The 13,420-nt window shown below is 57.2% G+C and overlaps 1 protein-coding gene across 4 annotated transcripts; it reads right to left on the bottom strand.

Moving 5' to 3' along the window:
• Positions 1-1,310: 1,310 nt before the first annotated feature.
• LZTS3 (leucine zipper tumor suppressor family member 3) lies at positions 1,311-11,040 on the bottom strand. 4 transcript variants are annotated; one of them, XM_045528969.1, is made up of 5 exons: positions 10,890-11,040; positions 6,351-6,576; positions 5,347-5,823; positions 4,190-5,053; positions 1,311-3,870 (listed from the first exon to the last, which is right to left on the bottom strand). In XM_045528969.1, exons 3-5 carry the CDS (start codon positions 5,803-5,805, stop codon positions 3,172-3,174), a joined length of 2,022 nt encoding a protein of 673 aa, XP_045384925.1. In that variant the 5' UTR covers positions 5,806-5,823; positions 6,351-6,576; positions 10,890-11,040; the 3' UTR covers positions 1,311-3,171. The 4 variants fall into 4 exon arrangements, with proteins under 4 accessions (XP_045384925.1, XP_045384926.1, XP_045384927.1 ...); XM_045528970.1 differs by lacking the exon at positions 10,890-11,040 and having other exon boundaries at positions 6,392-6,965; XM_045528971.1 differs by lacking the exon at positions 10,890-11,040 and having other exon boundaries at positions 4,253-5,053; positions 6,351-6,965.
• Positions 11,041-13,420: the final 2,380 nt, after the last annotated feature.

The following is a 13,420-nucleotide window of genomic DNA, read 5'->3' on the forward strand; positions in this document are numbered from 1 at the left end:
GGAAGAGACTCTACCGAGCTCTACCTATCAGGGTCTTCCTACCGTGATATGAAGACTGCTGATCAGGGTCTTCATACCTTGTCAGCGCCTTGGCTACTGGTCTATACTTCCTAAGGGCTGTAAAGGAGACCTCAGAAATCATGCTCCCTCCAGAGCACCATCTTGTCGGAGAGACAAAGTCAGTGTTGGGAAGAACATGTCCCTGCAAGGAGGGGCAAGCCTGGCATCCCAACTCTTGAGCTCTGTGGATAACACTGTTTGCCTGGGTGTGAACATTTGGGGACCCAGACCACTGCTTAGGGAGGATTCTCTCACAGGCCAGACCAGGGCAAACACTGCTAGTTGCTGATTATGACTCTCTCCTTGCTAGCAGAACCCAGAGAGAGCAGAGAGCCCATCCCCAAGGGATGAACCATGTTTGCTCCTAGGCAGCCGTAACAATCCTGTCCGTCTTTGCCAAATACTCAATTTCCCAGTCTCCCTTGAAGTGGGAGGAGCATGTGACTCAGTTCAGGACAAGGAAATTTAAAGGGAAGTGTGCTGGCAGGGTTCTGGGAAAGCTTTCATTATCATGATAAATTGTCACAGCCTCAATCCCTGCACAGAGCTGTGGCAGCCACCTTGTGGTAAGGAGGGAACAAGGTAAGGATGGGACAGTGGGACGATGAAAAATCTAGGTCCTTGATGAACTGATTCCTATGACATTCAAGTGCAGACTTCTTGTCAGGTGAGGAAAAATAAACTCCTCTTTGAGGTCCTGTTGTGTTACTTATAGCAGAATGCATTCTTTATTGTGGGGCTTTGTGAGGATGACAGAAGGAATTGTCATAAAGGGCAGCTCTCTGCTGTGCAGCACGCTTGGGTCCCTTCTGTCTATGGGGGCCTCACCGTCAATTACAAACCCGTTCTCAGCCTTCACTTCTATGCATTCTGCCCTCAAATATCTGTCAATTACTGTAAGGTGGCTCAGGTGACCGCAGGCTGCATCTAGCTCTCCTGCATCACCCGTTTTCTGGCTAGTGGCCTAGTGTCCAGAATCTGAGTTAGAACCAGTGTGAAGCCCTTCTGATGACAGACTGAGCCAAAGAGAAAGCCCCATTGGGCAGAAATGTGGAACCACGACTCCTCCTGGGCAACGTGGAGGAGCTTGGGCTTTGAGCCAACCTCCTAGCACAGCCCAGTGAGCATCTCTAGTCTCGTGCCTCCTCTGGGAAATGTTTACTCCAGCTTTGCCCTCCACCAATCCTTCCACCCAGGCCTCACCTCCCACACCGCAAAGACACAAGCAGGCCAAAGAATGCCACTCAAGAGGCTTTCTCCATTTTATTTCTTTGGGAAAGGAAAACGAAAAGTCTTTCCATCACATATGGTAGAGATATATATTTATATATATTTATATATAATTTCTTTTGTGGTTGGACATCCCAAAGCTAAGTCTGTTCATATTTTTTTCTATTTTTTTTTTTCTACTAATGCCTTCTCTTCTCCCTGCCCCTGTGGCCCAGGGCCAGGTTCTGGGGCAGGTGCAGTGGGGGGTGAGTGGAGTGGGCAGTGGTTGCCAGGATGGCTTCCCACCCAGCTCAGAGACCTGGTGAGGACCACCCAGAAGAGGCTGTGCAAAGTGTTAGAGGCCACAAAGAGGGGCACTCCTGTTTTTGTGGGGGACGCACAGCTCATTAAACAGTCACCAGTCATGGGAGGAGGCCAATCAGGGGCTGGGGGACTTGCTCACAGTAGTTGCCAGCTCTCTCCACCCTGTCCCCCAAACTCAGTGTTGGGGATGGGAGGAAGAGAGTGAAAAAGAGAGAAATACCAGGGCTGAGGGCCAAGCCTCCTCCAATTTTTATTGCTGGTGAATTAGAAATTTGCTTTTCCCTTCCTGTCTTGGGGAGATGGAGTCTGAGAGGGCCCCAAGAGGAAGTGACATTGGCTGACCTAGCCCCTGCTGATGGCCGTGCCAGGCCTACCCTGGGCAAATGCTAGGCCACCTCAGTGCCCTGGGAACCAAGAGGTCAGTGTTCCTCTCATGGTAGCCATGTTCTTCAAGGCCAAACACATCCAACCCTCCCCACCCCCCAAACAAGGGCCCCGGGCTCAGACTTGGGCCAATCACTGGAGCTGGGAAGTGGGCAGTGCACCAAAGGTCAAGCAGAATTTTCTACTGGAAGAAAAGGTGAGACTTTGGGGACGAGGCGGCCTGGGAAGATGATGTGCTGAGCATGAAAGCAGGAAGCTGGGGGAATCAGGTGGGGGAAGACATCGCAGACACTCATCTGACCTCAGAAATTGGGTGAAGGGAGTGCCTGAGAGGCAGGTAGCACTTAATAGCTGTAGTTAGAGCTGAACAGTGGTCCTAGGTGTGGGGTCAGCCAAGCAGATGGGGCTATTGCCCTGCAGGATCCTGGCCAGAAGGGTAAGGGTAGAGCCGAGAAGCCTCCAAGTAACCCAAGAACAAGAGGACAGATCTTCCCTGGGCGCTGAGCTTCTAGCCCCTGCCCTCCCCTTCCCCAACACACACGCAGGGACACACACTCAGGACTTTGCCAGGCTCTGAGGCCTGAGCCCAAGAGACCTTGGGGGGGAGGGGCTGGGCAGGTAGCCCTCTCAACCACAGGCAGGCCATCTGCTCCCACTTGTCCTGCCAATCTGCCCAGGGAGAGAGAACACTGCAGAAAAGAGAGAAGCCAGGAGCCCAGAGTCAGCTTCAGCAGACACCATGCAGGCCCCCTCAGGCTCCACGGCCTACGAGGTGAGCACAGAGAGCATCACTGGACACAGGGTGGTGGACAGTAGCAGCCCAGACCCCCCCAGAGGGGCTGGGGCACCTCATGGCATTGCAGGCCTGCGGTCTCCATCTCCAAGGGGGTGCCAAGAAAGGGAGCGTGACTCCTCTGCTGCCTGGGCCCTCATCCCCACTCACTCTGCCCTTCCCCATTCCCTCCTTTTAGGAGGGTCCCAGTGGGCTGCCCACAAGGGCAGCCTTGGAGCTGGGAGGGCACAGCACTGGGGGAAGCGGGGTCGCAGGGAGGAGCCTGGTCACAGCTGCTTTGAGAACCTCTTTGGTCTGGGGATATGGGGCATATGGGGGAGAGAGATGGAGGGGAAGGGACACTGGGGACTCTGGCCTTTTGACAGGGCATTTGTCAGAAGGCCACGTGCCCAGGTCGAGGATCAGATTTCTGTGGACTCAATGCGCTCGAGGCGCGAAGGGGTCCAGGCTTTCTTCTCCTCGCCATGTTGGGGGGTCGGTGTGCTCGCACCGCCCGCAGCCCCGCGCTCCCGCAGCCTCCGCTCCAGCTGCTGGTTGCGCTGGTACATCTCCACATAACTCAGCTGCAGCTGCTTCTGGTACTCGATGACCTTCTCCTTCTCCTCCAGCCACACGCGGCGCTCCTCCGCGAAGCTGGCACCCTGGCGCTCCCGGGCGCGCCGCTCGGCCGCCAGCTCGGCCTGCAGCCGCCCCACCTCCCGCCGCAGGGCCCGCGTCCCGCTCTCCCCGCCGGCCTCCGCCTCCCCGTCCACGGAAGCCAAGGAGGCGGCGGCGGCCACCCCGGCCTGACGGCGCATCTTGGCCTCGTCGCTCTCGCAGGTGGCCAGCGCGTCCTGCGGCTCCGCGGGGTCCACCGGGGTCAGCGCAGGCTTGAGGCAGGTGGCGGGCAGCTCGCCCTCGCCCAGCTCCAGGCTGGCCTGCTTGCTGCCGAAGGAGTCCCTCAGGCTGAGCAGCTGCTCCTCCTTCTCCCGCAGCGAGGCCCGGCCTTCCCGCAGCTGAGAGCGCAGCCCCACGATCTCACTCAGCTTCTGCGACACGTCGGCCTGCGAGTCCTTCAGCTGCTGCTTCAGGAGGGAAATCTCGCCGGCCTTCTGGCACACCTGGGCAGGGCAGGCAGAGAAGCGGGGGGTAAAGGCGGAGCCCTGCTCACCCCAACCCACGCCACGTCTGGCACCAGGGCTGGGGCTCAGTCCCTCATCAGACTGGGCAGCAGTGACACAGGGGTGCCCTGCCTGGACTCAGGACAGACGTGGCCAACCACACATAGCCCAGGGACAGCCTCCAGTCCTCACAGACACTCCTACTTGATTCTTGTCCCTCCTGCTCCTTTCATTCCCCCTTGTGCTAGGGGAGGCTACTGCTCTGGGGTTCTCCAGAGGGACAGAAGGGAGACAGAGGGCCCCAGCCCCCAGCCCGCACCTCCCACTTGGTTTCCTCCATCCGGGGCAGAAAGTCAGCCTGCTCCTTCTGGCAGGCGGCCACCTTGTCCTCTAGCTCTTCCCGCTGTCGCATCAGCCGGGCTGCCTCCTCCTGCAGCTGCTTCTTGTCCTGCTGCAGCCGCAGCACCTGCAGCTGCAGGCCTTGCTGGGCGCGCTGGGCGCGGCGGGCCACCTGCTGCAGCTTCCCACTGCAGCCCTGCCGCAGCTCGGCCAGCTCCCGCTCCCAGGCCTTCTGCCGCTCCTCCAGGACCTGGGCCACAGCCGCCTCACTCTGCTCCAGGCTGCGCCGCAGAGCTGCCACCTCCTGCTCCTTCTCCCACAGCCGCTCCTCCAGCTCCTGGATCAGTGCACTGGGCGAGGGCGGTGAGCAGGCCGCAAACGGCAGGCCTCCACCTCCGCCCTCCCCAGACCCTAGATGGCCTGGCCGCCCCATGGATGACGACGACCCACTCTTGCTGGAGGCCCGCCCACTGTCAGAGGTCCCCAGGTCCTGGTAGCCCGACCCCCCACCGCTGCTGCCGCCACTGCCACTACCATAGCTGGCAGTGCCAATGCGGTTGATGTGGCTGGTGGAGGCGCTGAGGGGTGCCAGGTGCTGGCTGTAGCTGGAGCTGTAGGTGGGCAGGCTTGTGAGTGAGTTCCGGCCTGAGTCTGAGAGGCCGCCCCCACTCCCGCCTGCTGGTGTCATGGTCCGAGACTTGTCCAGTCCGCCCTTGAGGCCACCAGGGCCCTGTCGACCCTCAGGGGTCCCATTGGTCTGTGGGGGGCACAAGTTCTGCATGGAGTGGAAATTCTTGGGTACAACAGGCTTGAAGGCTGATGGCCGAACTAGTGGCTCTGAGCACTGCGTGAAAGCCAGGGAGGGGGAGGGCGCATCAGGAGGAGGCCTGAGACTTGGCCTCAGCCTCGTCCCACCCACCCATTGGATTTCCATCCTCAGGTCCCTCATCTGGGTCTCCACTTCAGGGCTCACCCAAGCCAGGTCTCTGTCCTGGATCCACCAACTGGACTTGGCCCCAGAGCCCCACTCCATGGCTCTCCAGCGCAGCCCCCAAGAAAGCCCACTTTGCCTTCCTTTCTGGGCTGCTTCCTACCCCCAGAAAAAGGCTGCGAGGGTCTCAGGCCCTGGGGACTGACCTGGTCTAGTTTGCCTGAGGTGGCCAGGAGCTTAGGTGGGTGGCTAGGCTCTCGATACTGTGGAGGGGCCTTGTCACTGCCACCACTGCTGCTGCTGCCACCGCTGCTGCCCACCACATTGCCGCAGACATCCGTGTGGTCACTGCCTCGAAGCTCGCCATTGAGGTAGAGGGAGTTGGCGAGAGCCTTGTCTTCTGAGGGGTATCGGCTGGGCCTCTCCCTGCTGGCCCCACTGCCACTGCCTCGGGGGCCTGGGAAACTGCCCTGGCTGCCCCCACCCCCTGTGCGGGTGCCCACGCTCTTCATGGCAAACTCCTGGGCATGGGCCACCCCACTGCCCACACTGCCCATGGCCAGGCGGGGGTCTGGGGGTCCAAGCTCAGAAGGCCGTGGGGCAAAGGCCAGGAGGGGATCCCGCCCTGGGTCAGCACGCACAGGTAGTGTCTCCAACTTCGCCATGACTAAGCCAGGGGGGCACTGTGGGCACAGATGGGAAGGCAGAGACAGGTCAGACCTCACCCCTACTCCCACCCCCCAGCCAAGTCAGCCCCAGCACTACCCAGCCCCACAGTGTCCCCTTCCCTACAGTGGGTGCAAAGAGTTCCCAGGCATCGAAGGTGGAGCAATAGGGCTAGGGTAAGAGAGGGAGCTTGGAAAGGGAGGTTGCCTGTTGCCCACCTGATAAAGCCGAACCCCCGGGGCACCATGCACACAGCCCCAGCTTTGCCTGGCTCAATATTCCACTCAACTTCTGTCTCAACCCCCCCTTGTCCATGAGCCTCCCAGACTTAAGGGCCCTCTTAACTCTTTGCTGAAACCCCCAGAACTTAAGGGTTCTTTACCCTGGGTCTGGGCCCTGTATCTCAAACTCATGGGCTGGGGAGATGGGCCTGAAAGGGGAGCGCAGGACCTGAATCCAATAGTGAACCTCAGGAGTTGCGGGGGGGGGGGGAACACATCCCTATCCAGAAATTTAGGGTGGGGGTCCTTCCCAGCCCCCTAACCTAGGGTGTTGCAGTCAAGGGCAGAAGTGGAAGCTCACTACCAGCGCAGGCTTCTCTCCTTGCCTTTCCAAGGGGGTGGGGGGCCGACGGGTCCTCAAGCCTTGGACCCTCCGAGGCCCGGTCTGCAGGGGCCATGTGCCTCACTGTCGCAGTCGGGGCTCGGCCCGAACCAGCTGCACGACTTTGGACGGGCCGACTGAGCCATCCCGGACTGCAGTTTTCTCCTCTGCGAAATGGGAGGAATGAAGAAGGACCTACCTCGCGAGGCTGCCGCGTGCCAGGCGCCCCGAGGCGGAGGGCACCGGAGGAAACAGGTGTCTTGGGGGGTGGTGGGCGGGAGGTGCCGCTGCGGCCAGCATCTGGGTCGCCGGTGGGCACCGCTTCCAGCACGTCCCGGCCCCAGCGGACGGACGGGGCCGCGGCTGCAGCGCTAGGCGAGGGAGCCCTCCGAACTCAGACGCACTGGGGGCCCAGGCAGGAGAGGGGCCCTTTCCCGAGACCAGTACTCCGCAGGGTTCCCGGGGCTGGCAGAGAGGCCCAGGCAGAGGACGCAGGGGCGCCAGCTGCAGGGGCTGGCGGAGCCTCCCTCGAGGCCTGCGTTTCCCACAGGTGGGCGGAGAGGTGGGCGGGGAGAGGGGCGGGGCCGCCGCACCCATTTGGCGCCCCAGAGGATCCCTTGCCTGGGAACCCCGCTAAGAATTCATTGCCACCAGGAAGACTTCCTGGACTACTCCCCTCCCCTGCTCCCTGTGGACCTTGACCCTGCTCAGTTCACCGTGAAGTCCCCTGAGCCCTTCGGTGGGTGTGTGTCCCTCTCCCCCAGGCCGGCCCACAGGAGAAGGGGGAGCAAGACCTCAGGTTACCTGTGCTCAGGGAGGCCCTGCTTCCTCGTTCCTTTGTCTCAAGTCTGCACCGGGAACACCTGCCCCAGAGATGTGCATAATCCAGCCGGGCAGGGGCCCCAGGCAGTGCCTGCCTCAGGTAAGGCCCTCAAATACGTGGGCCAGAAATGGGAGAGGCCTTTACCCCTACTCCCTTCCCAGACAGGCAGGGAGCCCTCCTTCCCTATCAAGGTGAAGGGTGCACGTGGCACCCAGTGGCCCCTTGAGTGCTCCACAGACCATCTTCTACCCAGACCCCCAGTTCTAATGCTAGGACCCAGACCCAGAAAGCCTGACAAAACTTCGGTCCTTCCGGGGTCTTCTCCCACCACAGCAGGAATTGCAGCCCTAGATTGCTGGAAAGTTCACCATCAAGCCAGGCCACTACCTTTGTAGAATTCCATTCTCTTGTCCCCACAGGTGTGGAAAACAGCACTTGCTTCCAGAGCACACCTGAAGTGTAGGATAAGCAGGTGTGCGACCCTGAGAGTGAGGGCCTCCTTAAATTTTGTGCCTTAGGTGCCTCTCTTGCCTCACCCTAGTTCAGGCTCTGCCTCCACTCCCCAGCATACTCCAGCCTGCTATGCCTCAAGTCTGCAACCCCACCCACCCACCTAAGCACGACCCCCTTCTCTTGCCACCCCCGGGTGCAATGTAGGGAGAACTGGGGACTGGGAGGATGAAGGCTGAATGGCCTGAGGCTCAGAACCAGTGGGAAGGCCTGGACAGGGTTTGGGGAGGAAAACTAGCAAAACCTCATACAGATGGGGTTCAGGAGGTGGGGACAAGGAGGAGTCTGGGCTGGGGCACCAGGGTGGGTTTGACGCCCTTAACATGACAAGGGAAGATTGCCTGGGGGAAATAGGTGCTTTGGGGAACACCTGAGGAAGATACTCCTCCGGCACTGGATGAAGAGAGACCAGGATCAGCAGCATTTGAGGGTGGTGTGGGCGGGACCCAGCATTGAGCTAGGGTAGCAGAGTCCTACAAGTCTGGGAGGCAGTCTGGGAGCAGAAAGAAAGCCAGGAGAAGGTGGGCCCTGAAGGCCATAGAATGTGGGGGCAGCTCCCAGTGTTGAAAAGAAAGAGGCCAGGTAAAATTGGGAATGAAGATAGTGCTCTGGATTTGGCAGGTGGGGACATCACTGGTGTGTACATCAGAATGGTTTCAGAAAAGCGGTGCAAAGCAAAGGCAGACCACAGGGCTAGAGGGGTGCAGAGAAAGAAAAGGCAGAGTTCCTGCTAAAAAGAGGCCAGAGAAGGCAGTAATTTAAGGAGGTGTGAGATCCAAGGGCTTTTTTAATTTTAAAATTAACCATGGTAGAAACCTGAGTGTGTCAATATGCCAAAGGGAGGTGCCAATAGTGAGATGAAAGATCTAGGCAAGGGGGCTGCAAGGGGCTGCACCAGAGGCCTGGCTGTGGACGGGAACAAACCTTAGCAGTAATCAGGTTGATCATGTGAGTGACAGAGGATGTTTGGGAAGGTGCTTTGTAAACTGTAAGGTGCAGTACAAACATATAGTACCACCTTCTCTGAGATCCAGGAAAGAAGAATTTGACCATAGGTTGGCACAGGTCATATGCCACTCTGCCCCACTGTTTCCCTAGTGTGTGTGGTCCCCAGCCCAGCTCAGATGCCCAGAGTCCTGGATGGACACGAGGTCCCAGGACCATTGTCTTGCTCCTCCTTTCCCTGTGTTCTACCTGGGGGAATCCTTGACTGTCAACCCACAGAAACTCTTCCTGGAGTCTCACTCCCCAAAGAGCTTCTTGCCGTGATTCTAACCTGCATAGTTAACCCCTTGAAAGCATTCCCTGCCCCTTGCCTCTCCGAAGTTTGGGCTACTGCAGCTTCTTTCCTAAAAATCCCAGCAAAGAGCTGGCAGGATGAGAAAGGGATATGTTTCCATAATAAGCAGGAACTGAGCCAAGAGGAAGGATTTGAGCTTTGCCTGTGGGTCAGGGTCCTGAAATGGCCCAGGTAACTGAGCATGGTCTGCAAAGGCAGCCTTCTGGCATTAACACAATGTCCTGGGATCAGAGCCTGCTGCCCAACTCAGCTCTCAGTGCCTGGGACATTACACACAGTATTAGCTGTCATGAAAGGGCCAAATGGATTCTACCTGGGGGTTACATGTGCAGGTCCCTCCAACCCACGGTGACTACCCAGTCCCTTTCCACCTATGTCCCTCTTAAAGCTAGGAACACTTGGGGTCTCAGTCCCCAGGCCCAGCTTATTCCACCTCCTAAACGTCTCAGCAGCCTCTCCTGCCGGCACCCTTGCTAGGGCTCCTCACTGGCCTTTCTTCTCCTGACTCCCTCCCCTGAGCAGCTGCCAGGGTTCTCTTTTTAAAGGGCAACCCGATCTTGTCCCTGCTCTGCCCAAATCCTTCCGTGAGCAGGATCAAATGCAGTAGACAGAGTTCTGGTGGCATCATCTCCAAGTGTAAATCCCAGCTCCACTGATTAAGAGTAGAACCTCATGCAGATATTTCATCTCGGGTTCTCACACCTACCTTGCAGGCATTTTAAGAGGTAAATGTATTATTGATAAAATGCCTGGTATTCCTCTTGGCCTCCAGAATCAGAGCAGAGCTTGGAGCAGGGCCCTGAGTCCTCTCCTGATGCCCATCCTATATCTCCCCTGACCTGAGCCCCTTTCCACTCCACACATAACCTCTTCTCAGCTCTCTCCCCATCCTACAGCCTTCTAGAACCAATCCAAATGCTGCCTCCCAGAATGGCATCTCTGATCACCCCTGGAGGGAGAGGGGTTTTGAAGCACTTGACTTAGGACACCCCAGGGAGATTTCACTTCTGAGGCTTCCCCAAGGCTGGCCTGTAGATTTCCCAGGGGCACAGATGGCAGAGTCCTGGAGGGTCTCTGGGCCCTGGCACCAAGAAAATAAATGCAGGGCAAATGCATGTGGGAATGCTAGTTATGAGCAATGCAAAGAGGCAATGAATAGGGTCAGGAAATCAGGAAGAGCTTCCAGGAAAGACTGAGGGAGGGAAGGGATCTGGGGGCACTAAAGGGCTTTTGGGGTGCAGAGATCTCCAGAACTTCTTGGTTGGGATGAGTGAGGGGAGATCCATCTTCCCTTGGCACTGTGGGCACTGGCGGAGGAAGGGGCCGATCGCCTAGCTCCTTGCTCTGATGAAGCCGGTGCTTTAGGACTGAGGGGGCCGACAGCGCCCCCCCCCACCCCGAGCACACACGCGCGCACACACGAGCCTCCGCTGGGTGGGGGTAAGAGAGGGGGTCGCCATTCACCAGCACCCCACAGCCCGCAGGGCCAACTGGTAGAGACCCCTACCACAGGCCGTCGACGGTGGTGCCTAGGGGTCCCTATGGGGGGAAATCCCGTCCGCACCTTCCTGGCTCCCCACCAACGCGTGTGGCCCCGGGGGGCGGGGCGCGGAGGGAAGAGGTGACATAATCCGGGCCGCACCCCCTCTGGCCGCCACCTCCCCCCAGGCCGGGCGAAGCATCCATGACATCATCGGCCTCATCTCCGCTCCCCTCCCCCCTGGGACCCCAGCAGCGGGACGCGCCCCCTCCCCAGCTCCGGTCCGGTCTGACGCGCCGCGCGGTGCAGCGTGCACTGCGGCGGGTCGGAGCTGGGAGGGGCGCCACGGTGGGCCTGCCTCACTTACTTGCTGCCTCAAGGTCCAGCTCCGGGTCTCCGATGCGGGCGCCACCGGCCCGGCTCACTGGCGCAGCCCGAAGCCCGCCCGGCGGGGCGCGCGGCGCGGGCCCGGCTCCGCTCCGCGCCCCTCCCGCTCCCCGCCCGGGCCCCGCCCACCAGCGGCTGCGGCAAACGCGGGCCCGCCCTCCGGCCACGCCCCCCGGGGCCGCCAATCCCCGGGCTGGGGCGGGGCGCGGCGCGGCGCCTTAACGCTTTAGACACTGTGCCCCTGTCCGCGCGTGGGACCCCTGTGTCTCACACGCTCCAGGGCGTTGCAAGTCTGCCCCGAGTCCCTCCGTTCGTCGCCTCTTACCCTCCCAGATCCTTGGGCTCAGCCCCAGTTTCTCCTCGCTAACAAATCCAGGGAGCGCGCCCTCCCTGAATCCCGCATCTTTGGAGAAGGGGAGGAGCCCCTGTGGCTTGGGGAAGGGGATCCTGACTCCGAGCCCCAAGCTGCATTCCTCTCCTGCGGCTGCTCCTCCGGATGCGGCCTCCCAGCGGACGCCTTGAAACCCTGCAAGTCTGCAAGGTGGGGGCAGGACGAGCCGTCGCAGGTGGATCCTACCCGGCTAAAGGAAGACCCTCCTGGGCGCGGGGACCTCAGGTGGTCATATGGAGTATCGAGGGGCAGAAACTACGTCCGTGAGCAAACGGAGCCGATTTGAAACTTGCTGCTCGCGCAGGCTTATCGTCCCGAAGGTGCGACGAGGAAAAAATACACTTTACACACCAGCAGGGTTTGAGCGCTTTCATCCTGTGCCCGGCGCCTGGAGTAAGGCCGGGCCTCCGCCCCCACTCTGCATCCCGGGGTGAGAGGAGTAAGGTGGGGACTTCGTCCTAGACCCGAAGTGCCAGCTTCGCACGTGCTTGCCGCGTTCACTGCGGGGAGTACTCACTCCGCTTAGGGCGGCCCGGGAGGACTATCAGGAGGAAGGAGTCGGCCTTGAAATGAGGCCTTACCCTTGAATAGGGTGGGGAAGCAAGCCAAGCCGAGGGTTCAGCATTAGCAAAAGCCTGCAGGCTCAAGGGTCTGTCCTAAAAAAACTGCAGCGCCTCCACTCCCGCTGGATTTAACCCATTCTATCGCTGCTGTTATAGCTTATGTGTTTGGTCTTCTTATTTTGTGGTTTTTATATCTTTTTGTTTTCTGAATATTTTCACATTGGTTTTTATCTTCTACAGTGATTTTTCAAGGCATAAAGTGTTTTTAATTCTCTTGGTGGTTGCTTTTACATTTGTCAAATAAAAATACAGTTTTACCAGCCTGAGCAAGAGCCAGACCTCGTCTCTACAAAAAGTAGAAAAATTAGCAAAGCATGGTGGCACATGCCTGTGGTCCCAGCTACTAGGGAGGCTGAGACAGGGAGATTGCTTGAGCCTTGGAGTTTGAGGCTGCAGTGAGCTAGAATAACGCCACTGCACTATAGAAGACAGAGAGGCCTTGTCTCAAAACAACAACAAAAAACTTTATATTAAAATCGATGACAAACCATTCATTTTTACAGTCTCCTTTATGTCATGAAAAATTTAATGTACCTTTCCATCTCTTGGCCTGCCGCCCTCACACCACTTTTATTTGTCCACTTAATCCAGGATGACAAATCCAGCTTTTGTTTATACTTTTTTTTTAAGCCACAAATCCTCCTTTTCAATCATTGTTTTTGGCTTTTGCCAACTCTATGTTTAATTGGTTTCAATGTCACTACCAGTTTTTTATGCTCTAATTTTCCTTTTCCTCATTCGGACTCATCTCACATGACTGGTGATTTCAGGGAGGACTCCTCAATCTTGTATTTTTCTAAGCCTTTGCCCTAGGTGAGAATGCTTTTATGGTAGCTTGACTGTTTATAGAATTCCTGAGTCTCAAATTTCCCCCTCAAAACTCTTGTCCTAATGTCATTGTCTTCTGGCACTGAAAATGATGGCAAAGCTGGGCTTGTCTGTTTAAGGTCAGCAATTTGCCTGGTGGTTGTATGGATTTTTCTTTATCCTGTGAGGTCAAACTCTTCCCCAGTATGCCTCAATGTGGGCCTTTATTAATTTTCCAGAAACAAGAGTTCGTCTTTTTAGCTTAAAAATGTTTTCTTCTCATATGTTCCTGCTCACATTCTGTGAACAGATTATTTTGGCTTTTTCTTTCCCTAAAATTATCACATTGGATCACCACTGTCAAATAAATCTCTGTTCTTTTCCCCTACATCCTAGGAGAGTATGTCAAGTTTTTCTTCACCATTATGGTTTTAATTATTTTCAGAGTCAAGAGTACTGTTTGTTTTCTCCAATAACACATTTAATTCTGCTTGTTTTATTTTCCTTTCATTTCGGCCAATTTCCCCTCCTGTCTTGATCTCAACTTAATCTTTATAGTTCTCTTTTCCTATTTCATAAAGAATGTGGTTTTATATCTTTAAAAGAACATCAGGAAAATGAGAGAATACTATATCTGACTCTGTTCTAAGGCACATGAAAACCTTAATAAAACAGACCATTTCTAGGAAA

This window comes from Lemur catta, chromosome 17 (genome assembly GCF_020740605.2).
Source record: "Lemur catta isolate mLemCat1 chromosome 17, mLemCat1.pri, whole genome shotgun sequence".
Classification (NCBI taxonomy): domain Eukaryota; kingdom Metazoa; phylum Chordata; class Mammalia; order Primates; family Lemuridae; genus Lemur; species Lemur catta.